The 25563-nt window shown below is 45.8% G+C and overlaps 1 protein-coding gene across 1 annotated transcript; it reads right to left on the reverse strand.

Annotated features, from left to right (window-relative positions):
- Nucleotides 1-851: 851 nt before the first annotated feature.
- On the reverse strand, nucleotides 852-25380 carry LOC139407417 (elongator acetyltransferase complex subunit 3). Its single transcript, XM_071151184.1, has 14 exons — nucleotides 25181-25380; nucleotides 24554-24653; nucleotides 23896-24034; nucleotides 23701-23771; nucleotides 23044-23107; nucleotides 22889-22957; nucleotides 22526-22680; nucleotides 14887-15048; nucleotides 13162-13288; nucleotides 8519-8712; nucleotides 7433-7523; nucleotides 6115-6408; nucleotides 5749-5830; nucleotides 852-1804 (listed from the first exon to the last, which is right to left on the reverse strand). The coding sequence occupies exons 1-14, from the start codon at nucleotides 25200-25202 to the stop codon at nucleotides 1719-1721; spliced, it is 1656 nt and encodes a 551-aa protein (XP_071007285.1). The 5' UTR covers nucleotides 25203-25380; the 3' UTR covers nucleotides 852-1718.
- Nucleotides 25381-25563: the final 183 nt, after the last annotated feature.

Raw genomic sequence — 25563 nt, forward strand, 5'->3', positions numbered from 1 at the left:
TGTATAACACATGACTTCAGTTTGTGATTGTATGATATCGGTGTTGGAGACATGTTTATTTCAACATTATATAAAGAAACACTTTTATAAACAATGGCAACACTACCATGTTGTTCTGAGCATTGCTGTTGGAAAACCACAGTAGTGTCCGACTTCCCGGCTGTCACGTACAAACCTCCCCAGAAATCACCGGTCCACTTTCTCCTACAGCCGGTTGCTTTGACCTTACCACTTCAACGTGCTCATGGTCTCCACATGAAAAGTGTACAAACCTCCCCAGAAATCACCCGTCCACTTTCTCCTACAGCCGGTTGCTTTGACCTTACCACTTCAACGTGCTCATGGTCTCCACATGAAAAGAGGTTTCACAGTGACAACGAGGGTCCGTTTTTTTTTGTTGTTGCCATTTTTCAAATGACAGGCCTCCTTTTATGGAGAGCGGTTACATCCCAAGTGGTACCCTGTTCCCAATAGGGCTCTGGTCAAAAGTAGTGCACTATGTAGGGAATAAGATGCCATTTGGGAATGCATGTCAGTGGGCCACTCAGTCGGTGCTCAGTTGACTGAGGACTGATAGAGATGTAATTGGACTGGCTTCGTGTGTCAAATGAAGCAGTAAAAACCATCAGAGTTCTCATCATCTGGGGTCTCCTGAGGAACACAACCTCTGATAGGCTACTCTAGATTCTAGAACACGTCATCATAGGAAGTGCTGCCATGGTGATGGAGGCAGCTATTTTACCTCAAATGGCTTTTCAGAGTCAGAGAGACAAAGGCTGTTTTTGTTTAAAATGTTCTATTCTTTAGTTTATATTTCTCTACTCTGTTTTTGACTGGAAACTCATGCAGTATGATTAGAAACATGTTTATCTTACCAACACAGGCATTCTCTGACAGACAAGTACATTTGTCTTTTGTATTTAGCAGAAGCTCTTATCGAGAGTAAACACATTCAATAACAAAGCCAAGGGCAAAAAGTGACAACAGTTGAAATTATATAACTGTTAAATAATTTATTCCATGAAACCAAAACAGCTTTCAGAGCAGTGAAAGGGATTTTAACTGAAATCTTAAGTCCAACAACCAAAACAAAAGTACAATTTGTTGTAAATAAAAACAAAACAGGAAAACATGGGATAGGATTAACAGAGGGTTTAAAAATAAACATATGCAACGCTATTATTCAATTTCCTGCCCTATAAAAACATCTGTTCAGAGACAGAGAGAGGACTTTCCCCACCGGCTGACAAATTATACAGCGCCAAGTCTGTTAATGAACGATGATTCATACTGGTCTTCCTCAACTCACTGATAACATGATGAACTTAAAAACATGACGCTAAACAGCCTCCTAGTTATCTCATGAAGCTGGACGAGACTCTTCCAAAGTATTCCTGAACTACGGCTTAATAAATGACCGAGGACGCACAGACCACTACTGGTCCATCAAGGTGACTCTTATGCTATTCCCACTCTGGGTAGAAGTGACTCTTTTATGCACAGATCTAGGATCAGCTTCCTCCAAACTGACCTATTCACTCGGACCCTCTGATACCACAAGCATACCCAAAACAAGAGTGATTCATGTATTGTCATGCATATACTATGCAGTGTCTCCAAAGTAACAATCATGTACTAGTAACAAATAAATATATTTTTGTCTGGTGTGTGTCTTGGTAAAATAATCATAATAAAAACACGTTCATTCCCAAGTCCGTCTACAGACACACCTCCAGGTGTTTCACCATATACGGTCCCTCCAGCTCATAACCCAGCTTCCTGTAGTAGTTCCTAGTTCCTACACCTGAAAACACAGAAGTTAGATAAAGATATGGGTTGTTGGGGAAATGTTATCACGCAATCCAGTCTCGACAAAAGCACCAACTGTCTGTGTGCGTGTAAATTAATATCTTACAGAGTGCTTTTCCACACCAATGGGTGTAAAATCAATGAAGAAATCAAATGTATTTATAAAGCCCTTTCTACATTAGCAGATGATGTCACAAAGTGCTTATACAGAAACCCTCAGCCTAAAACCCCAAAACAGCAAGCAATGCAGATGTAGAAGTACTCCCCAAAGAGCTTCACTTGCTGAAATTATATGTTTATTAATGATTTGGCAAAATAAATGAAACAGTTCAATATGGGTGTAAGATATGATGAAATGCTAAGCCTCCTACTATATGCTGACAGTGGTGTCAAGTATTTAAGTAGTACTTTAAAGTCTTTTTTTTACTTAAGTTGTTTTTTTGGGGTATCTGTACTCTTCTGTTTATATTTGGACTATTTTTACTCCACTACATTCCTAAAGAAAGTCAAATACACTTTTTTACTCCTTACATTTTCCCTGACATCCAAAAGTATGTTACATTTTGAATGCTTAGCAGGACAGGAAATGGTCCAATTCACACCCTTATCATTCCTACTGCCTCTGATCTGGGGGACTCACTAAACACAAATGCTTCCTTTGTAAATGACGTCTGAGTGTTAGTGATAGCCCCTGGCTATCCGTAAATAAAAAAAAACACTTGTGGCTTCCCAGGTGGCGCAGTGGTCTAAGGCATCGCAGTGCTAGCTGTGTCACCAAACACTCTGGGTTCGAGCCCAGAGAGAGAGATAAGACCAGCCATCTACTGCTCCTAGGAGGAGAGAGAGAGATAAGACCAGCCATCTACTGCTCCTAGGAGGAGAGAGAGAGAGATAAGACCAGCCATCTACTGCTCCTAGGAGGAGAGAGATAAGACCAGCCATCTACTGCTCCTAGGAGGAGAGAGATAAGACCAGTCATCTACTCCTCCTAGGAGGAGAGAGAGAGATAAGACCAGCCATCTACTGCTCCTAGGAGGAGAGAGAGAGATAAGACCAGCCATCTACTGCTCCTAGGAGGAGAGAGATAAGACCAGCCATCTACTGCTCCTAGGAGGAGAGAGAGAGATAAGACCATCTGTCTACTGCTCCTAGGAGGAGAGAGAGAGATAAGACCATCTGTCTACTGCTCCTAGGAGGAGAGAGAGAGATAAGACCATCTGTCTACTGCTCCTAGGAGGAGAGAGAGAGATAAGACCAGCCATCTACTGCTCCTAGGAGGAGAGAGAGAGATAACACCAACCATCTACTGCTCCTAGGAGGAGAGAGAGAGATAAGACCAGCCATCTACTGCTCCTAGGAGGAGAGAGAGAGATAAGACCAGCCATCTACTGCTCCTAGGAGGAGAGAGAGAGATAAGACCAGCCATCTACTGCTCCTAGGAGGAGAGAGAGAGAGAGAGAGAGATATGACCAGCCATCTACTGCTCCTAGGAGGACAGAGAGAGAGATATGACCAGCCATCTACTGCTCCTAGGAGGAGAGAGATAAGACCATCTGTCTACTGCTCCTAGGAGGAGAGAGAGAGAGATAAGACCAGCCATCTACTGCTCCTAGGAGGAGAGAGAGAGATAAGACCAGCCATCTACTCCTCCTAGGAGGAGAGAGAGAGATAACACCAACCATCTACTGCTCCTAGGAGGAGAGAGAGAGATAAGACCAGCCATCTACTGCTCCTAGGAGGAGAGAGAGAGATAAGACCAGCCATCTACTGCTCCTAGGAGGAGAGAGAGAGATAAGACCAGCCATCTACTGCTCCTAGGAGGAGAGAGAGAGAGAGAGAGAGAGAGAGATATGACCAGCCATCTACTGCTCCTAGGAGGACAGAGAGAGAGATATGACCAGCCATCTACTGCTCCTAGGAGGAGAGAGATAAGACCAGCCATCTACTGCTCCTAGGAGGAGAGAGAGATAAGACCAGCCATCTACTGCTCCTAGGAGAGAGAGAGATATGACCAGCCATCTACTGCTCCTAGGAGGAGAGAGAGAGAGAGAGATATGACCAGCCATCTACTGCTCCTAGGAGGAGAGAGAGAGAGAGATATGACCAGCCATCTACTGCTCCTAGGAGGAGAGAGAGAGAGATAAGACCAGCCATCTACTCCTCCTAGGAGGAGAGAGAGAGAGAGAGAGAGATATGACCAGCCATCTACTGCTCCTAGGAGGAGAGAGAGAGAGAGATATGACCAGCCATCTACTGCTCCTAGGAGGAGAGAGAGAGAGATATGACCAGCCATCTACTGCTCCTAGGAGGAGAGAGAGAGAGAGAGAGAGATATGACCAGCCATCTACTGCTCCTAGGAGGAGAGAGAGAGAGAGATATGACCAGCCATCTACTGCTCCTAGGAGGAGAGAGAGAGAGATAAGACCAGCCATCTACTAGAGGAGAGAGAGAGATAAGACCAGCCATCTACTGCTCCTAGGAGGAGAGAGAGAGAGAGATAAGACCAGCCATCTACTGCTCCTAGGAGGAGAGAGATAAGACCATCCGTCTACTGCTCCTAGGAGGAGAGAGAGAGATAAGACCATCCGTCTACTGCTCCTAGGAGGAGAGAGAGAGATAAGACCATCCGTCTACTGCTCCTAGGAGGAGAGAGATAAGACCAGCTGTCTACTGCTCCTAGGAGGAGAGAGAGAGATAAGACCATCCGTCTACTGCTCCTAGGAGGAGAGAGATAAGACCATCCGTCTACTGCTCCTAGGAGGAGAGAGAGAGATAAGACCATCCGTCTACTGCTCCTAGGAGGAGAGAGAGAGATAAGACCATTCGTCTACTGCTCCAAGGAGGAGAGAGATAAGACCATTTGTCTACTGCTCCAAGGAGGAGAGAGATAAGACCATCCGTCTACTGCTCCAAGGAGGAGAGAGATAAGACCATTCGTCTACTGCTCCAAGGAGGAGAGAGATAAGACCATTCGTCTACTGCTCCAAGGAGGAGAGAGATAAGACCATCCGTCTACTGCTCTTAGGAGGAGAGAGATAAGACCATTTGTCTACTGCTCCAAGGAGAGAGAGGGAGCGATAAGACCATCCGTCTACTGCTCCAAGGAGGAGAGAGATAAGACCATTCGTCTACTGCTCCTAGGAGGAGAGAAATAAGACCATTCGTCTACTGCTCCTAGGAGGAGAGAGAGAGATAAGACCATTCGTCTACTGCTCCAAGGAGGAGAGAGATAAGACCATCCGTCTACTGCTCCAAGGAGGAGAGAGAGAAGACCATTCGTCTACTGCTCCTAGGAGAGAGAGGGAGAGATAAGACCATCCGTCTACTGCTCCAAGGAGGAGAGAGATAAGACCATTCGTCTACTGCTCCTAGGAGGAGAGAGATAAGACCATCCGTCTACTGCTCCAAGGAGGAGAGAGATAAGACCATTCGTCTACTGCTCCTAGGAGGAGAGAGATAAGACCATTCGTCTACTGCTCCTAGGAGGAGAGAGATAAGACCATCCGTCTACTGCTCCAAGGAGGAGAGAGATAAGACCATTCGTCTACTGCTCCAAGGAGAGAGAGGGAGCGATAAGACCATCCGTCTACTGCTCCAAGGAGGAGAGAGATAAGACCATTCGTCTACTGCTCCTAGGAGGAGAGAGATAAGACCATTCGTCTACTGCTCCAAGGAGGAGAGAGAGAAGACCATTTGTCTACTGCTCCTAGGAGAGAGAGGGAGAGATAAGACCATCCGTCTACTGCTCCAAGGAGGAGAGAGATAAGACCATTCGTCTACTGCTCCTAGGAGGAGAGAGATAAGACCATTCGTCTACTGCTCCTAGGAGGAGAGAGATAAGACCATTCGTCTACTGCTCCTAGGAGAGAGAGGGAGCGATAAGACCATCCGTCTCCTGCTCCTAAGCATGGAAAAGAGAGAGAACGATAAGAGACCCACCTGAGATGACGGCTAGTTTCCCAGAGCCGTGTTCTTCTCTGGCGATCCTCTCTGCTTCTTCCATCAGCATCATGCCAAAGCCCTGCAAACAGGAAGAGCAAATGAAAAGTCAACATCAAGCACAGAGCTTAACAAAAACTCAGAGACACATAACAGAGAGACGGACAGTGATTCAGTTCATTTTAAAAACACATGATTCAACTTAACAAAAAGGTCATGATGATGTTGAGTAGCTAGTAATATATGAATAGTGCTGAGGTCATGATGATGTTGAGTAGCTAGTAATATATGAATAGTGCTGAGCAGGAACAAAAGCTTGCACTGTAGTTCTACAGTTGTCCAGGACCAGGGTGTGTGTGTGTGTACCTGGTGTTGGAACTTGCTGGGGTCTCTGCTACTGACAGGAACCACGCTGCCGTAGACGTGCAGCTCACGGACGATAGACACGCCCCCTTTGAGCTCAGGGCGAAATGATTGGGCGGAACAACGCCGCAGACGCAGCAGACCAATCAGAATGTCCTGTTCTGGGTCCTCGTAGGACAGGAAGGTCTCCCAGCCACCGTTGGCCACGTAGTCTCTACGAATCAGCTCCACCTGGTAGGGACGCACTTTGTGATGGATCTCCTGGATTCCCACTTCTCTTGTTCTCACATCTCGACACTAGTGGATGAGAGAAAGACATTATGATCGTGTATTCTAACTAGCTAACTAGTTATGACCTAACATTGGACTGTAATTACATTTTAAATTACACACACACACACACACACACAATTGTAAACCAGGTAGTTTAGATCCTGGATTCTGATTGGCTGAAACAGCATTCCAGCCGTGTGTATATCAGATTGTATATATTATGGGTATGACGCAAAACTACTTGTTTACTGCTCTAATTACATTGGTAACCAGTTTATAATAGCAATAAGGTACCTCTGGATTTGTGGTGTTTAGCCAATATACCACGGCTAAGGGCTGTTCTTAAGCACGTCACAACGCGGAGTGCCTGGACACATCCCTTAGCCGTGGTATATTGGCCATATATCACAAACCCAGAGGAGCCTTATTGATATTATAAACTGGTAACCAACGTAATTAGAGCTGTACAACTAAATCTCGTCATACCCATGGTATACCATGGCTTTCAGCCAATGATAATAATTCAGGACTCAAATCACCCAGTTAATAATGGCCAATATATTACACCCCCTGGGGCCCTACTGCTTCATGATATACTACACCCCCTGGGGCCCTACTGCTTCATGATATACTACACCCCCTGGGGCCCTACTGCTTCATGATATACTACACCCCCTGGGGCCCTACTGCTTCATGATATACTACACCCCCTGGGGCCCTACTGCTTCAATATACTACACCCCCTGGGGCCCTACTGCTTCAATATACTAGACCCCCTGGGGCCCTACTGCTTCAATATACTACACCCCCTGGGGCCCTACTGCTTCAATATACTACACCCCCTGGGGCCCTACTGCTTCAATATACTACATCCCCTGGGGCCCTATTGCTTCATGATGTACTTGGTAGTCTGGTTCCTGGATGCTGATTGGCTAAAACATCATTCCAGTCGTGTGCAAATAAAACTAATTGTGTTCTATTTGAGAGTGAACACCACACCCCCCTCTGGCCTTATTTTATAAATTTTATTTGCAGTGCATTTCCTCACCTCCGTCCCCATGTCTTTCATCCTGGCCAGAGCCAGCTCTCGGAGGTTACCATGCTCCACCCCAGAGCTCACCAGAGGCATGGGGATGTCCCTGAGACAGAGACGCAGAGACCGATACATCAGTGTACTGTACATAAAGGGCTTTAGGATGGTCTTATCCCCTTAGTTCCAGTGAAGGGAAATCTTAATGCTACAGCATACAGTGACATTCTAGACGATTCCAACTTTGTGGCAACAGTTTGGGGAAGGCCCTTTCTTGTTTCAGTATGACAATACCCCCTTGTACAAATCAAGGTCCATACAGAAATGGTTTGTCGTAAATCGGTGTGGAAGAATTTGAATGGCCCGCACAGAGCCTCAACCCCATCGAACACCTTTGGGATGAATTGGAACACCGACTGCGAGCAAAAGCCTAATCGCCCAACATCAGGGGCCACCTCACTAACTCTCGTGGCTGAATGGAAGCAAGTCCCCGCAGCAATGGAAAGTGGAAAGCCTTCCCTGGAGAGCGGAGGCTGTTATAGCAGAAAAGGGGGGAGGGGGACCAACTCCATATTAATGCCCGTGATTTTGTAATGAGATGTTCCACAAGCAGGTGTCCACATACTTTTGGTCAGGTAGCGTATTTCACTGTCTCTGGTCATAAGATAAACAGGAATTGGTGCAGGCGGCAGCTAGATGACTGTCCCCCCTTTTCTCAGCGGAGGGAGGGGAGGGGAGGGAGGGAGAGTCAGGTGAGAGGCAGCCTCACCACTGCTTCCTCCCTCCGCTCAGACGCCATCAAGTAAAATATAATTTTAAAACTTGGTCTGAGAAGAAGAACATTGGCAGGGCAATTCAAGCATATCCAATATGCAGCTACAGAACTATTTTTAATTCATTACTGTTGCATAGGCTTATGTTTATTAAATTCAGTAAAAAATAAAAAAGTATATTTGCGGATAGATCTCAGTTTGCATTTTGACTCAGAAAAGGGCTTTTCTGTTTTTACATCCCAATTCAATTCAAAAGGGGCTTTATTGGAAACGTGTTTACATTGTCAAAGCAAGTAAACACTAGCTCTGTCTAACACACACACACACATACCTCTGGACGCGGTAGACTCTAGTCCAGGGTGGCACCAGTGCCAGGATGCGTGCCACTAGATCTACCAGGGCAGAGGGGGAGTAGCTCTTATAGCGACCGGTCTTCCACAGCTCATACAGACCTGTACCCCTGATCACCAGAGTAGGGTACAGCTTCAACCCATCTGGCCTGAACGCTGGGTTCTCAAAGAACTCCTGGGAGGGCAGAGAAAGAGGAGGAAGTGGAGGGAAGAGGAGGTGGGAGATAGAGGAGGGAGTAGTTGGTGGAAGGAGGAGGACGGAGGGGGAAGAGGAAGACGGAGAGGAGGAGGATGGAGGGGAAGAGAGAGGAGGAGGAGGATGGAGGGGGAAGAGAGGAGGATGGAGGGGGAAGAGGACAGAGGAGGAGGAGGATGAGAGAGGAGGATGGAGGGGGAAGAGGAGGACAGAGAGTGCTATTAAAGAACAAGAGGTCCCAGTGATGCAGGTGTATGTATCAGTATGACAGGAGAGCAGGACTGTGACCATTGGCCAAATACACCATTTATCTCCTGCTCTCACACACCGACACGCTCCGATTACTATCACTAGGATTACACACACAGGGTATGAAAGCTATTCTCAAAGGGATACTTCGGGATGCTGGTAATGAAGCCCTTTGTTTACTTCCCCAGAGAGTCAGATGAACCCGTGGATACCATTTTAACGCTAGTTAGCATTGGCTCGCTAAACTACCTCTAACTTCCTTTATACTGGATGTAGAGACACACGGAACCCTGACTCCACACGGAACCCTGGCTCCACACGGAACCCTGGCTCCACACGGAACCCTGGCTCCACACGGAACCCTAACCCTGAATACACGTTCTATTATAATATAGTATAATAGAAGAGTAACCAGGCTAGTTCAGCAACATGTGTGGCTGGCTGGCCACACACGCGCTTAAGGTAGTATATTGCATCCGATGTGGACTTCCACTACTGATTGTGGGTTCACTGATGACTGTATGATCCAATGGAGGCTATATACAGGGGGTACCGGTACAGAGTCAATATGGAGGCTATATACAGGGGGTACCGGTACAGAGTCAATGTGGAGACTATATACAGGGGGTACCGGTACAGAGTCAATGTGGAGACTATATACATGGGGTACCGGTACAGAGTCAATGTGGAGGCTATATACAGGGGGTACCGGTACAGAGTCAATGTGGAGGCTATATACAGGGGGTACCGGTACAGAGTCAATGTGGAGGCTATATACAGGGGGTACCGGTACAGAGTAAATGTGGAGGCTATATACAGGGGGTACCGGTACAGAGTCAATGTGGAGGCTATATACAGGGGGTACCGGTACAGAGTCAATGTGGAGGCTATATACAGGGGGTACCAGTACAGAGTCAATGTGCGGGGGCACCAATTAGTTCAGGTAGTAGTTCATTAAAATGACTATGCATAGATGACAACAGAGAGTGGCAGTGGTGTGGAGAGGGGAGGGGGGGAATGTGAATAGTCTGGGAAGCCATTTGACTAGATGTTCAGGAGTCTCATGGCTTGGGGGTGTAGAAGCTGTTTAGAAGCCTCTTGGACATAGATTTGGTGCTCCGGTTCCACTTGCCGTGAGGTAGCAGTGAGAACAGTCTATGACTAGAGTGGCTGAGTCTTTTTAAGTGGACTTCTTGAGTTGGATGGCTGGGTGAACCTTCATTCTCTAGCTTGGTTAAGGATGGCTGGGTGAACCTTCATTCTCTAGCTTGGTTAAGGATGGCTGGGTGAACCTTCATTCTCTAGCTTGGTTAAGGATGGCTGGGTGAACCTTCATTCTCTAGCTTGGTTAAGGATGGCTGGGTGAACCTTCATTCTCTAGCTTGGTTAAGGATGGCTGGGTGAACCATTATTCTCTAGCTTGGTTAAGGATGGCTGGGTGAACCTTCATTCTCTAGCTTGGTTAAGGATGGCTGGGTGAACCTTCATTCTCTAGCTTGGTTAAGGATGGCTGGGTGAACCTTCATTCTCTAGCTTGGTTAAGGATGTCTGGGTGAACCATCATTCTCTAGCTTGGTTAAGGATGGCTGAGCGACCCTTCACCAAGGAGTCTGGTCGCACACTATTTGCAGCGATGTCATTGTTATAAATCGCTTCAGCTCTGCTGAGATGAGCCTTGTCCTTCCTTCGGGCCTGTCGGCGCCGTGGCTCGCGTCCAAGAGATGTTCCATGGTATAAGTCGTAAGGACACATTTATTTGTATCTAGTTAGCGACCGCTGAAGCGGAATGTCCTGATAGGCTACTGCACCTATCTAAATAAGAGAGTTAGAGTGGGCAATGTTTCAGACACCTTTTCCCCTGCTGGGGTGAGCACTGTGGTTCCTAAAACAGGACTACTCTGCCAGGTGTAGCTGCCACTCAAATCCCAGCTGCTGACGACAACCAAAAGCCCCGTGCCGCTACCGTGCAGGGGCCCGGCTAGGAGATTCCAGATCATTCCGTCCTGCCCGTTACCAAGCACTCCCATTGCCTGTAGACTTGAATGGTTTCAGGAATTCTAGGTGGAAGTCGCTACAGAGCAGTAGTGGATACCTGCGTGACGAACCGATTTAGTGAGTGACACGCTGTTGGGAAATGGGCTACTCCAGTGGCGAGGAAAGGAGAAGAAAATATCAAAGATGACCAGTACCTCCCCACAGCTGGTACTGGCCGAGTTAGCATGGGGCCACCCAGTTACCGTGTGTTGCAACGAGGAGGCCCGGCAAGAGTGTTGATGAAGGAGAGGCTGTTTACGGTCAAGGTAAGGCTTACACAGAGCTGCTTCCCAGTTTATTACGAGAGTTGTAAGGGAGAGGGTTGCAAAGCAGGTGGGAAGTAGGCATGCACCTTCCCTCTAGTTACTGCAGCGCACACACACACACACACACACACAGGTAGTAGTGAAGCCAGAGCACATTGTCGGGCCTGTTAAAGTATCACACCAGGCAGTAATGAACTACCCATAATCCCCTCTACTCCCTTCACCACTTCTTCTCTGTAATGTGAAGCGATGAGTCACCACACGCTGACTGGCTGGCAGGATGACTACCCGGGTCATAAAATAACCCAGACATTTTGTGCATCCCCAATGGCACCCTAATCCTATGTAGGGCTCATAGGGGTCTAGTTAAAGTAGTGCACTAAATAGGGAATAGGGGCCCATTTGGGATGCACTCACAGAGAGAGAGAGAGAAGAGAGGAGAGAGAGAGCGAGAGATGGAGAACCACGGCAGTGGGTTGTGTCCAGTCATGACGCGGTGCAACCTAGCAACCACACATTAAACAGTGGGTTGGGTCCAGTCATGACGCGGTGCAACCTAGCAACCACACATTAAACAGTGGGTTGGGTCCAGTCATGACGCAGCTTAACCTAGCAACCACACATTAAACAGTGGGCTGGGTCCAGTCAGGACGCGATGTAACCTAGCAACCACACATTAAACAGTGGGTTGTTTCCAGTCAGGACGCGGTGCAACCTAGCAACCACACATTATACAGTGGGTTGGGTCCAGTCATGACGCGGTGTAACCTAGCAACCGCACATTAAACAGTGGGTTGTGTCCAGTCATGACGCAGCGTAACCTAGCAACCGCACATTAAACAGTGGGTTGGGTCCAGTCATGACGCGGTGTAACCTAGCAACCGCACATTAAACAGTGGGTTGGGTGCAGTCATGACGCGGCATAACCTAGCTACTACACATTAAACAGTGGGTTGGGTCCAGTCATGACGCAGCTTAACCTAGCAACCACACATTAAACAGTGGGCTGGGTCCAGTCAGGACGCGATGTAACCTAGCAACCGCACATTAAACAGTGGGTTGGGTCCAGTCATGATGCAACGTAACCTAGCAACCGCACATTAAACAGTGGGTTGGGTCCAGTCATGACGCGGTGTAACCTAGCTACCACACATTAAACAGTGGGTTGGGTCCAGTCATGATGCAACGTAACCTAGCAACCACACATTAAACAGTGGGTTGGGTCCAGTCATGATGCAACGTAACCTAGCAACCACACATTAAACAGTGGGTTGGGTCCAGTCATGATGCAACGTAACCTAGCAACCACACATTAAACAGTGGGTTGGGTCCAGTCATGATGCAACGTAACCTAGCAACCACACATTAAACAGTGGATTGGGTCCAGTCATGATGCGGTGTAACCTAGCTACCGCACATTAAACAGTGGGTTGGGTCCAGTCATGATGCGGTGTAACCTAGCAACCGCACATTAAACAGTGGGTTGGGTACAGTCATGACACAACCTAACCTAGCAACCACACATTAAACAGTGGGTTGGGTCCAGTCATGACGCGGCGTAACCTAGCAACCATACATTAAAATGACAGAGCTCTTTCAAATCAGGGACAGACCACTGTAGGAGGGGTAGTTTGTATTCACTTGCTATTTTCATATCGGTGTAATAAACTACAGCTTTGTCTATCAATTCACATATTGCTGAAATAAATGTATAAATCGGTACAAATAGGTTCAGATAATCTTTACAAATCCTGACAAACTACAAACACATTTCTTAGAATTCATCCTCTGTTGTAAAAACACCTAGTACTATTTACAGTATACTGCTCCACATCCCGCTGTGTGTGTGTGTGTGTGTGTGTGTGTGTGTGTTACTCACAATGAACTGTTCGACGTCTCTCTCCATACCAACGTTAGGGAGATCAGGCATCATGTGAGACACCACCTTGAAACCTGCGTCTTTGGAGAAGTGGAAGGACTCACACACCGCCCTCACCGTGTGACCTCTGGACACACACAGCATTATTATTAAACAGTGAGCGTGTAAAACACACAGTCACGTTCACTAGGATGATCACACATCACAAACACACAATAGATTACATGGTGATCATGTAACCTGCACATGACACACAACATTGTACTGTCTAACACTACTGACATATGATCAGTGGCTATACCCAACACCGGGGACATGCGAGTCATGCCCAACACCGGGGACATGCGAGTCATGCCCAACACCAGGGACATGCCCAACACCGGGAACATGCGAGTCATGCCCAACACCGGGGACATGCGAGTCATGCCCAACACCGGGGACATGCGAGTCATGCCCAACACCGGGGACATGCGAGTCATGCCCAACACCGGGGACATGCGAGTCATGCCCAACACCGGGAACATGCGAGTCATGCCCAACACCGGGGACATGCGAGTCATGCCCAACACCGGGGACATGCGAGTCATGCCCAACACAGGGGACATATGATTAGTATCTATGACCCTTGGGTCTCTACCCCTTAGATTAGTGACATATGACTAGCGGCCATGAATAAGAATACTGACATATGATTAAGATAAGTGACATATCACCTAGCAACCGCACATTAAACAGTGGGTTGGGTCCAGTCATGACATATGACTAAGATAAGTGACATATCACCTAGCAACCGCACATTAAACAGTGGGTTGGGTCCAGTCATGACATATGACTAAGATAAGTGACATATCACCTAGCAACCGCACAGTAAACAGTGGGTTGGGTCCAGTCATGACATATGACTAAGATAAGTGACATATCACCTAGCAACCGCACATTAAACAGTGGGTTGGGTCCAGTCATGACATATGACTAAGATAAGTGACATATCACCTAGCAACCGCACATTAAACAGTGGGTTGGGTCCAGTCATGACATATGACTAAGATAAGTGACATATCACTAGCATTCGCTATGACGGCTCCGTTCAAAATCCCTCCTGACCCTTAACCTCTGCCCTCTGACCTGTTTGTGTCTCAAACTAAAGTCCTCGTAGACTCTATGAACCCCTTATCTCACATACTAATGACCTCTGACACACCCACCTGTTGGTATCCCGTGCTATGTCCTCATATACACACCGAACCCCTATCTCACACACTAATGACCTCTGACACACCCACCTGTTGGTATCCCGTGCTATGTCCTCATATACACACTGAACCCCTATCTCACACACTAATGACCTCTGACACACCCACCTGTTGGTATCCCGTGCTATGTCCTCATATACACACTGAACCTCTCTCTCACACACTAATGACCTCTGACACACCCACCTGTTGGTGTCCCGCACTATGTACTCATATACACACTGAACCCCTATCTCACACACTAATGACCTCTGACCTGTTGGTGTCCCGCGCTATGTCCTCATATACACACACTGAACCCCTCTCTCACACACTAATGACCTCTGACCTGTTGGTGTCCCGCGCTATGTCCTCAAATACACACACTGAACCCCTCTCTCACACACTAATGACCTCTGACCTGTTGGTGTCCCGCGCTATGTCCTCAAATACACACACTGAACCCCTCTCTCACACACTAATGACCTCTGACCTGTTGGTGTCCCGCGCTACATCCTCGTAGACGCTCTGAACCCCTATCTCCAGCCGGGTACAGCCGTACCCCAGCATGTCACTGAGGTGTCTCTTCAGACAGTAGTCAGGACGCGTCTCGATGGTGATGCCAACACACTTGGTGTTACTGCGTTCCGAGTACCTGTAAACAGAAAAGGAGACGGAGAAGTGAGCAGCCTGTTGCCGACAGCCGATTCCAAAGAACTAGAAGGGAGCTGTCGGCAACAGGCTGCCGATTCCAAAGAACTAGAAGGGAGCTGTCGGCAACAGGCTGCCGATTCCAAAGAACTAGAAGGGAGCTGTCGGCAACAGGCTGCCGATTCCAAAGAACTAGAAGGGAGCTGTCGGCAACAGGCTGCCGATTCCAAAGAACTAGAAGGGAGCTGTCGGCAACAGGCTGCCGATTCCAAAGAACTAGAAGGGAGCTTTCTATGTCTGATAGGGTCAGATCGAGGGTTTGGGTAATATATCCAGCCTCCCCTTGCTCCAACACGTATGCATCTTTCGGAGAGGGTTTGGAATAAAACGGAACCCGAATTTCTGTTTGACCGTGTGTACAAATTGGACAGTAAAGAAATGTTAATCTCTTAACATGATCTGTGATTAGGGGCAAGGAGAGCACAACTCCCCGGACACCCACCCGGACAAACCACCCGGACACACCACCCGGACACACCACCCCACTCCAAGTGATTGGCAGGAAAATGTGATACCATAATAAATCACTTTATAAAATGGCACAACAAAAAGTGACATTTTCTATTAATAACTTCTTCCCCGTTGAAACTGTAGGAACGAGGAGAGCTGATTGTGGTTGTATTAAGAACTGCAGGAACGAGGACAGCCGATTGTGGTTGTATTAAAAACTGTAGGAACGAGGAGAGCAGATTGTGGACGATTTAAAAACTGTAGGAACGAGGAGAGCAGATTGTGGTTGTATTAAAAACTGCAGGAACGAGGAGAGCAGATTGTGGTTGTATTAAAAACTGCAGGAACGAGGAGAGCAGATTGTGGTTGTATTAAAAACTGCAGGAACGAGGAGAGAAGATTATGGACGATTTAAAAACTGTAGGAACAAGGAGAGCCGATTCAGGTTGAATTGAGCTGAGATTAGACATCATCAGTCTGGTTGTCATTCTCTCCACTTGGACAGGTTTGATCATCATCATCTAGACCAGTCATCTCAGCTCATATTCCGACAAACTATTACTGGGAACATAATGTCCATTCTAACAGTCTGACGACTGATTTAAGACAAATCACAAGGAGTTATTGCCCCAGAGAACACATCAGATTGGCTGAAATTAGTCAATAAAAATGCTATTATCTGGATGGTTATCTGCAGGTCACATGCAGAGGCTTTGCTCATCAAACGAACGGAGGCGTAGTGGGACTCGGAGAAGCGTGATCGCCACAGGCAGACAAGCTTACGCACACACACACACACACACACACACACACACACACACGGCAGAGATAAGGGCCTCCCACGTCTCAGCCTGATTAGCTGTAATAACAATTCCTGTCATCGTGTCTTAACGAACATGCTGATAACGCCACTGGATGAGCAATACAGGAGAACACACACACACACACACACACACACACACACACACACACACACACACACACGTCTCATCAGCCAGTAGGGAGTAAATACCCTGACTAACAAGCACTCCGTTCCCCCACTCCTATCACATCCCTCTGTTTTATATTAATCTCCCAAAAGTCACAAGCGTTCTCCCTCCTACTCTAATGAAGGGTCAAAGCACGAGAGTTATGTTGGAACTCCCAAAGATGGGACACTTTTTCAATCCTCTCTTCATAACAACTAAACAAATATCAGGTCAAATGTTCCCTTCTTTCAAGTCTTAATTTGTTATCTGGGTTAATAAGGAATAAAGGATTTTTTAAAATACAGTGCCTTGCGAAAGTATTCGGCCCCCTTGAACTTTGCGACCTTTTGCCACATTTCAGGCTTCAAACATAAAGATATAAAACTGTATTTTTTTGTGAAGAATCAACAACAAGTGGGACACAATCATGAAGTGGAACGACATTTATTGGATATTTCAAACAAATCAAAAACTGAAAAATTGGGCGTGCAAAATTATTCAGCCCCTTTACTTTCAGTGCAGCAAACTCTCTCCAGAAGTTCAGTGAGGATCTCTGAATGATCCAATGTTGACCTAAATGACTAATGATGATAAATACAATCCACCTGTGTGTAATCAAGTCTCCGTATAAATGCACCTGCACTGTGATAGTCTCAGAGGTCCGTTAAAAGCGCAGAGAGCATCATGAAGAACAAGGAACACACCAGGCAGGTCCGAGATACTGTTGTGAAGAAGTTTAAAGCCGGATTTGGATACAAAAAGATTTCCCAAGCTTTAAACATCCCAAGGAGCACTGTGCAAGCGATAATATTGAAATGGAAGGAGTATCAGACCACTGCAAATCTACCAAGACCTGGCCGTCCCTCTAAACTTTCAGCTCATACAAGGAGAAGACTGATCAGAGATGCAGCCAAGAGGCCCATGATCACTCTGGATGAACTGCAGACATCTATCTACAGCTGAGGTGGGAGACTCTGTCCATAGGACAACAATCAATCGTATATTGCACAAATCTGGCCTTTATGGAAGAGTGGCAAGAAGAAAGCCATTTCTTAAAGATATCCATAAAAAGTGTTGTTTAAAGTTTGCCACAAGCCAACGGGGAGACACACCAAACATGTGGAAGAAGGTGCTCTGGTCAGATGAAACCAAAATTTAACTTTTTGGCAACAATGCAAAACGTTATGTTTGGCGTAAAAGCAACACAGCTCATCACCCTGAACACACCATCCCCACTGTCAAACATGGTGGTGGCAGCATCATGGTTTGGGCCTGCTTTTCTTCAGCAGGGACAGGGAAGATGGTTAAAATTGATGGGAAGATGAATGGAGCCAAATACAAGACCATTTTGGAAGAAAACCTGATGGAGTCTGCAAAAGACCTGAGACTGGGACGGAGATTTGTCTTCCAACAAGACAATGATCCAAGACATAAAGCAAAATCTACAATGGAATGGTTCAAAAATAAACATATCCAGGTGTTAGAATGGCCAAGTCAAAGTCCAGACCTGAATCCAATCGAGAATCTGTGGAAAGAACTGAAAACTGCTGTTCACAAATGCTCTCCATCCAATCTCACTGAGCTCGAGCTGTTTTGCAAGGAGGAATGGGAAAAAATTTCAGTCTCTCGATGTGCAAAACTGATAGAGACATACCCCAAGTGACTTACAGCTGTAATCGCAGCAAAAGGTGGCGCTACAAAGTATTAACTTAAGGGGGCTGAATAATTTTGCACACCCAATTTTTCAGTTTTTGATTTGTTCAAAAAGTTTGAAATATCCAATAAATGTCGTTCCACTTCATGATTGTGTCCCACTTGTTGTTGATTCTTCACAAAAAAATACAGTTTTATATCTTTATGTTTGAAGCCTGAAATGTGGCAAAAGGTCGCAAAGTTCAAGGGGGCCGAATACTTTCGCAAGGCACTGTATATATATATATATTTTTTGCTGAGAAAATGTCTACAGCAGGGATGGGTAAATGGAAGGCCCTCGGATCAACCCCCCCCCCCACCCCCCCTCTCTTTTTTAGTAACTCAGTCAGGGTCTCAACTTATTGTTGAGAGGCAGAATACACAAGGTGCAATTTCAACATTTGGTTGTGCATCGGCAGTTATCCTCCTTGTCATGTCAGCCACTGATAGTCAGTCAGCCGATGTCAGCTAACAATGTTTAGATTGACAAGATAGTTTAGCGGCCAGCTACAGTCAAACGTTGTAGAACGCCTACTCATTCCAGGTTTTCTTCTTTATATTTTTGACATGGTAGAATAATAGTAAAGACATCAAAACTATGAAGAAATAACACATATGGAATCATGTAGTAACCAAAGAAAAGGGTTAAACAAAATTATCTGTTCATCCACTCTGCGTCTCACAAAGACACAAAGAAAATCTCCAATTTGGACTCATCAGACCAAAAGGACAGATTTCCACCGGTCTAATGTCCATTGCTCGTGTTTCTTGGCCCAACCAAGTTTCTTCTTCTTATGATGTCCTTTAGTAGTGTTTTTATTTTTAAATTTTAAGCAATTCTACCATGAAGGACTGATTCACGCAGTTTCCTCTGAACAGTTGATGTTGAGATGCGTCTGTTACTTGAACTCTGTGAAGCATTTATTTTGGGGCGGCAAATTTCTGAAGTGCTTTTAACTCGAATTAATTTATCCTCTGCAGCAGAGGGGTAAACTGGGTGTTCCATTCCTGTGGCGGTCCTCATGAGAGACATAATATGGACTTGGTCTTTTACCAAATAGGTGTGTCCAAACTAAACTTGTTATCATGGTTGATTTACCGGCCGGGTGGCCTCCATTGATTTTGTTAGACAGTCTCACTTCGATATATTAAAAACAGCTCATTTTCCTCTCCATGGCAAAATCAGTAGATTTGCATGAAATTAGTTATAAAATTGCTAAATCTTCTCTACACCTCATGTCAAAATGTGTAGAATTGCGAGCAGCTGCGGTCCATCACGAGGAGTTCAGATTTTTTTGATGGCCCCTACCCCAATGAAAGTCCCCTGGTCAACAGCGTTTGCTAGATCTCAAGACACAGAGAACATTGCCATCTCGTGGAACAAACTAACCATCACACTCCTTCAGACAGGAACCATTTCACAACCAGAGGGAGCAAAGATACCACCAAAATAATGAGATATATTGGGTTGGGTCTAGTTCAGTGCTCTCCAACCCTGTTCCTGGAGAGCTATCGTCCTGTAGGTTTTAATTCCAACCCTGTTCCTGGAGAGCTACCCTACTGTAGGTTTTAACTCCAACCCTGTTCCTGGAGAGCTATCGTCCTGTAGGTTTTAATTCCAACCCTGTTCCTGGAGAGCTACCCTCCTGTAGGTTTTAACTCCAACCCTGTTCCTGGAGAGATACCCTCCTGTAGGTTTTAACTCCAACCCTGTTCCTGGAGAGATAGGTAAAACCTACAGGAGGGTAGCTGTCCAGGAACAGGGTTGGAATTAAAACCTACAGGACGGTTTAGTGGTGTGGGGGCTGTGCTTTGGCAAAGTGGGTGGGGTTATATCCTTCCTGTTTGGCCCTGTCCGGGGGTGTCCTCAGATGGGGCCACAGTGTCTCCTGACCCCTCCTGTCTCAGCCTCCAGTATTTATGCTGCAGTAGTTTATGTGTCGGGGGGCTAGGGTCAGTTTGTTATATCTGGAGTACTTCTCCTGTCCTATTCGGTGTCCTGTGTGAATTTAAGTGTGCTCTCTCTAATTCTCTCTTTCTTTCTCTCTCTCTCTCGGAGGACCTGAGCCCTAGGACCATGCCCCAGGACTACCTGACATGATGACTCCTTGCTGTCCCCAGTCCACCTGGCCGTGCTGCTGCTCCAGTTTCAACTGTTCTGCCTTATTATTATTGGACCATGCTGGTCATTTATGAACATTTGAACATCTTGGCCATGTTCTGTTATAATCTCCACCCGGCACAGCCAGAAGAGGACTGGCCACCCCACATAGCCTGGTTCCTCTCTAGGTTTCTTCCTAGATTTTGGCCTTTCTAGGGAGTTTTTCCTAGCCACCGTGCTTCTACACCTGCATTGCTTGCTGTTTGGGGTTTTAGGCTGGGTTTCTGTACAGCACTTTGAGATATCAGCTGATGTACGAAGGGCTATATAAATAAATTTGATTTGAAATTTGATTTGAGTTAGTACCTGATGGCCTCGGCCATGTTGTTGAAGGTGCGTCCAGACAGGGTTAGTGAGGTTAGTAACCTAACGTAGCAGGTGTAAAAGAAAACGCCTGAGCGAAGCTGGCAGAAAATGAAAATATTCAGGCTTTTCCCCCCTCCGCCTCTTCCGTAAACCGGATGCTTCCGTAAACCGGATGCTTCCGTTTTCTTCCAGCCCCACTGAGGGTGGTGAGTCAGGGTTAATATGGTAGGGTCCTGACAAGCTGGACTGAGGAGAAGAGGACTGGCCACCCCTCGTAGCCTGGTTCCTCTCTAGGTTTCTTCCTAGGTTCTGGCCATTCTAGGGAGTTTTTCCTAGCCACCGTGCTTCTACACCTGCATTGCTTGCTGTTTGGGGTTTTAGGCTGGGTTTCTGTACAGCACTTTGAGATATCAGCTGATGAACGAAGGGCTATATAAATACATTTGATTTGATTTTGACTGGAACCACTGGTCTAGGGTAGAACATGTCTCTGTATGAAATAGCATTCCTTTCCAACGCCAACCCCTTGTAGTACAGACAGTGACTGGGAATTTAAACAAGTGCAATTGTAGAGCAAATATAGTAAACAAATAAATTATTTAATTAACATATAAGTGAGTTTATATGATCCTCATGTTCTGTTAATATTCTATTATAAAAAAAACTATTCTAAAACAGTGTTACTCAACCTCAGATTCCTGGACCGGGCCCGGTCCGTGGGATACTGCTTTATGGTACCCTGAGATGTTCGAGTGCTAGTTTTGATGGAAGCAGCAACCCCAGGTACCCTGAGATGTTCGAGTGCTAGTTTTGATGGAAGCAGCACCCCAGGTACCCTGAGATGTTCGAGTGCTAGTTTTGATGGAAGCAGCACCCCAGGAGGATTAAAAGTAGTGCACTATAAAGGGAATAGGGTGCCATAGGGCCCTGGTTAAAAGGAGTGCACTATAAAAAGGGAATAGGGTGCCATAGGGCCCTGGTTAAAAGTAGTGCACTATAAAGGGAATAGGGTGCCATAGGGCCCTGGTTAGAAGTAGTGCACTATAAAGGGAATAGGGTGCCATAGGGCCCTGGTTAGAAGTAGTGCACTATAAAGGGAATAGGGTGACATTTAGGATACAACCCTTGACGAGAGTCTGAAGTGACTAATTGAGGGAGAAAGGGTTCTGTGTGATTAGTTCTCCTACAAAAAAACCTCAATGGATCAATCCTATTGACTCTACAGAGACGCAGCAGATCAATACCCAGACTGCTCCATTTACGACACACTGAGTGGTATAATTAATAACGAACCTCTGACAAATTCATATAGGCCTAATGAAAGTCTCTTGATTATATATATATATATATATATATATATATATATATATATATATATATATAAGATATTTTGTTGTAATGTTCAAGCCACCGTGTCACCTGCATCACGCAATTTGTCTTTTTTGAGTGGTCACTGACAGATTCACACCGAGTGTACAAAATATTAAGAACACCTTCCTAATTCTGAGTTTCAACCATTTTCCCCTCAGAACAGCCTCAATTCGTCTGGGCATTGATTCTAGGTGTCGAAAGCGTACAGTGCTTGATGAGAGTATGATAGAATAGTAATATTACCTGACGGCCTCAGCTACGTTGTTAGAGGTGTGTCCCGACAGGGTTAATTTTGGTGGGGGGGGGTAGTAATATTACCTGACAGCCTCAGCTACGTTGTTAGAGGTGTGTCCTGACAGGGTTAATTTGGGTGGGGGGGGTAGTAATATTACCTGACGGCCTCAGCTACGTTGTTAGAGGTGTGTCCTGACAGGGTTAATTAGGGTGGGGGGGGGGGGGGGTAGTAATATTACCTGACGGCCTCAGCCACGTTGTTAGAAGTGTGTCCTGACAGGGCGTCGTGGAGGTTCCTGATAAAGTAGTCTCTGTACTCCTCAGCCAGGGCCATGAAGGTTCCTCCCATCACTATAAACTCCACCTTGTCCACACTGTGGCCCAGCTGCTTCAACTGGACAGGAAAACACACGTTCAGTGTTGTATAGGCCTCATCTCAGAACAGGGGCAGAGACGAACGTTGGTTACCTTTGCTACACATGTAGTGGTGAATGACGCGAGTTCCCCGTATTTCTAATGTGAATTATTACTATTATCATCATGTCTTATTTTATTATAATAGGTAATAATGATAGTGGGGTACTGCACTGTGTGTCACTGACCTGTTCCACTCGATGCCTGGTCTGCAGGTAGGGATCATACCGTGCTCTGATGGCTCTCATAGACGTCGGCTGACAGAGAGAAAGAATACTAGACTTTTAGACAACACATAGGGATGTTTGAGGTTCTGGACTACAGGAATATAGTGTTGATTTACCTCGTAGCCAGTGTAAGACTGTGTGGAGTATTCAAAGTCTGAGTCTGGCCCACCTGGACAGTATCTGTCATAGCAGAAACAGAACGGTTCCTCTTTATAGTCAATACAACATTATGGTCAGAATTCTTCTAGTTTTACTGTCTGATCTGTTACTATGCAGTCACACACAGACGATCTGTTACTATGCAGTCACACACAGACGATCTGTTACTACGCAGTCACACACAGACGATCTGTTACTACGCAGTCACACACAGACGATCTGTTACTACGCAGTCACACACAGACGATCTGTTACTACGCAGTCACACACAGACGATCTGTTACTATGCAGTCACACACAGACGATCTGTTACTATGCAGTCACACACAGACGATCTGTTACTATGCAGTCACACACAGACGATCTGTTACTATGCAGTAACACACAGACGATCTGTTACTATGCAGTCACACACAGATGATCTGTTACTATGCACTCACACACAGACGATCTGCTACTATGCAGTCACACACAGACGATCTGTTACTATGCACTCACACACAGACGATCTGTTGCTATGCAGTCACACACAGACGATCTGTTACTATGCAGTCACACACAGACGATCTGTTACTATGCAGTCACACACAGACGATCTGTTACTATGCACTCACACGCAGATGTTTCCAGTGAAGCTGATGTGGGGGCAGCGATGGGGTTTGCACATCACAGCAACTACTGCAATCTGAACAAAGAGAAACAAGCTCATGTGTCTTGTCAGAAATAAAATGGTCAGGAAGCTGACACACACACACACACACACACACACACACACACACACACACACACACACACACACACACACGTACCCCGCTGGCAGTGCGGATAGGCTTGGCCTTGAGTTTGGGCACCAGGGCACGGCGGTAGTGGGGTGGAACAGCAGCTATGATGTCTACTAGCCTGGGCTGAGCTGAAAGACCATATTTAGCAGAGCACTTCGTCTTCACCCTGATGACAACGTGTAAAGGAGTGTTAGAGAGGTAAGTCCATTCATTCGTGCACTGCGTAGTAAACCATAGCAAACTGAACTGAAAAAAACATTTATATTGGAGAGATTCTGGTAGGTCCATCCCCATTTTGTCCTATTGGCTTAGATTATCATTCCACCCAGCACAACCTTTCCCAAATGATTGTTGCAGCCAGGCACGTTTGAAAATATGACAGGTTTCTGGCAAGAAATAATGCTTTGTTTACTTGGGTCACAATCCACTTCCCCAAGGGCTTTAATTTTTTTTATTTAACCTTTAATTTAACTAGGCAAGTCAGTTAAGAACAAATTCTTATTTACAATGGTGGCCTAGGAACAGTGGGTTAACTGCCTTGTTCAGGGGCAGAATGACAGATTTTTACCTTGTACGCTTGGGGATTTGATCTAGCAACCTTTTGGTTACTGGCCCAACGCTCTAACCACTAGGCAGGTGGAAGTCCATGGAGAGCTGTAGGTTAGGGTTAGGTTGAGGTTCTTACTTGTTGAGGTTGATGTCTTTTCCCTCTTCATGCGCCTCGACCAGCTGATTGATGACATCCGCAATGGTCATCATCATTAACTCTGCACGACTCAGATCACCTGGCAAAGTAGTCAGGCAACACTAGCTTAATGAACTACCAGTAATAGCCGACTAAACTCAACGATATACAACCAAGCATGCCCTGACCATATAATAATATACAGTGAGATCCAAAAGTAAATCGGGACATTCACCACGTTCCCACCGACATTTTTTATTGCGAGTGGAGTCATATCATATAAAATAAATGGATGACAGCTGTGATGGGTCATGATGAGAGAAAAACGAATATCCAATATAAAATTTATTTTTTACCTCGGTTAGTGTTTAGTCGTTTAATAACTACCGAGCACGCTTCACAGATACTCAACCCATCTCAAGCCTAGTCACTTTTAATTAGTCAATTTAGCCTACATAAATGGAGACGAGGTTGGTTAGTTGTTTGTAAAGAAATTCAGTTTAGCTTAGCTATCTGGAGGGCAAGTTAGCAGGATGTGTAATTTAGCTAGCGAGTTAGCTAGCCAACGACTAACCTCAGCTCCTAGCTAACCAAGCAGAAAAGTAGAGGATAGTTCCACGGACTTACTCTTTTTCTTTTGCTTCCCCATATCTGAAGTTACGTTGACGCTGTGAATTTAAAATATGAAACGTGTTATTAACTGGGAAAATGTGGAGAACTTTCAACTTTGTAAACAACACTACGTAATCAAGCTTGCACGACTCCTGCCGTCCACCCCTGTAAACGGTCGTAAAATAACGTAAAAACACAGCGCTTCTTTTTTTATTCCGAGAAATTCCCTGTCCATAATAAAATAATGTAAAATGTTGGACGGTGTCTCAATTAAAATGGCCCTTTGAAAACTGCATCGGACATCAATAATTCTAATCTTTTCCACACATGTTTACTATAAAAATACATTATATATGTATATTTTCTGAAACATAAAAAAAAAAATACAGATCTACAAT

The sequence above is a fragment of the Oncorhynchus clarkii genome, chromosome 4 (assembly GCF_045791955.1).
Source record: "Oncorhynchus clarkii lewisi isolate Uvic-CL-2024 chromosome 4, UVic_Ocla_1.0, whole genome shotgun sequence".
Classification (NCBI taxonomy): Eukaryota; Metazoa; Chordata; class Actinopteri; order Salmoniformes; family Salmonidae; genus Oncorhynchus; species Oncorhynchus clarkii.

Coding starts and splice junctions, on each gene's coding strand:
- LOC139407417 (XM_071151184.1), bottom strand. CDS start 25,202: ATGGGGAAGCAAAAGAAAAAGA. Junction 22,681..22,888: donor CCAGGCATCGAGTGGAACAG/GTCAGTGACACA, acceptor TTTCCTGTCCAG/TTGAAGCAGCTGGGCCACAG. Junction 5,831..6,114: donor CCAGCAAGTTCCAACACCAG/GTACACACACAC, acceptor TCCTGTTTGCAG/GGCTTTGGCATGATGCTGAT.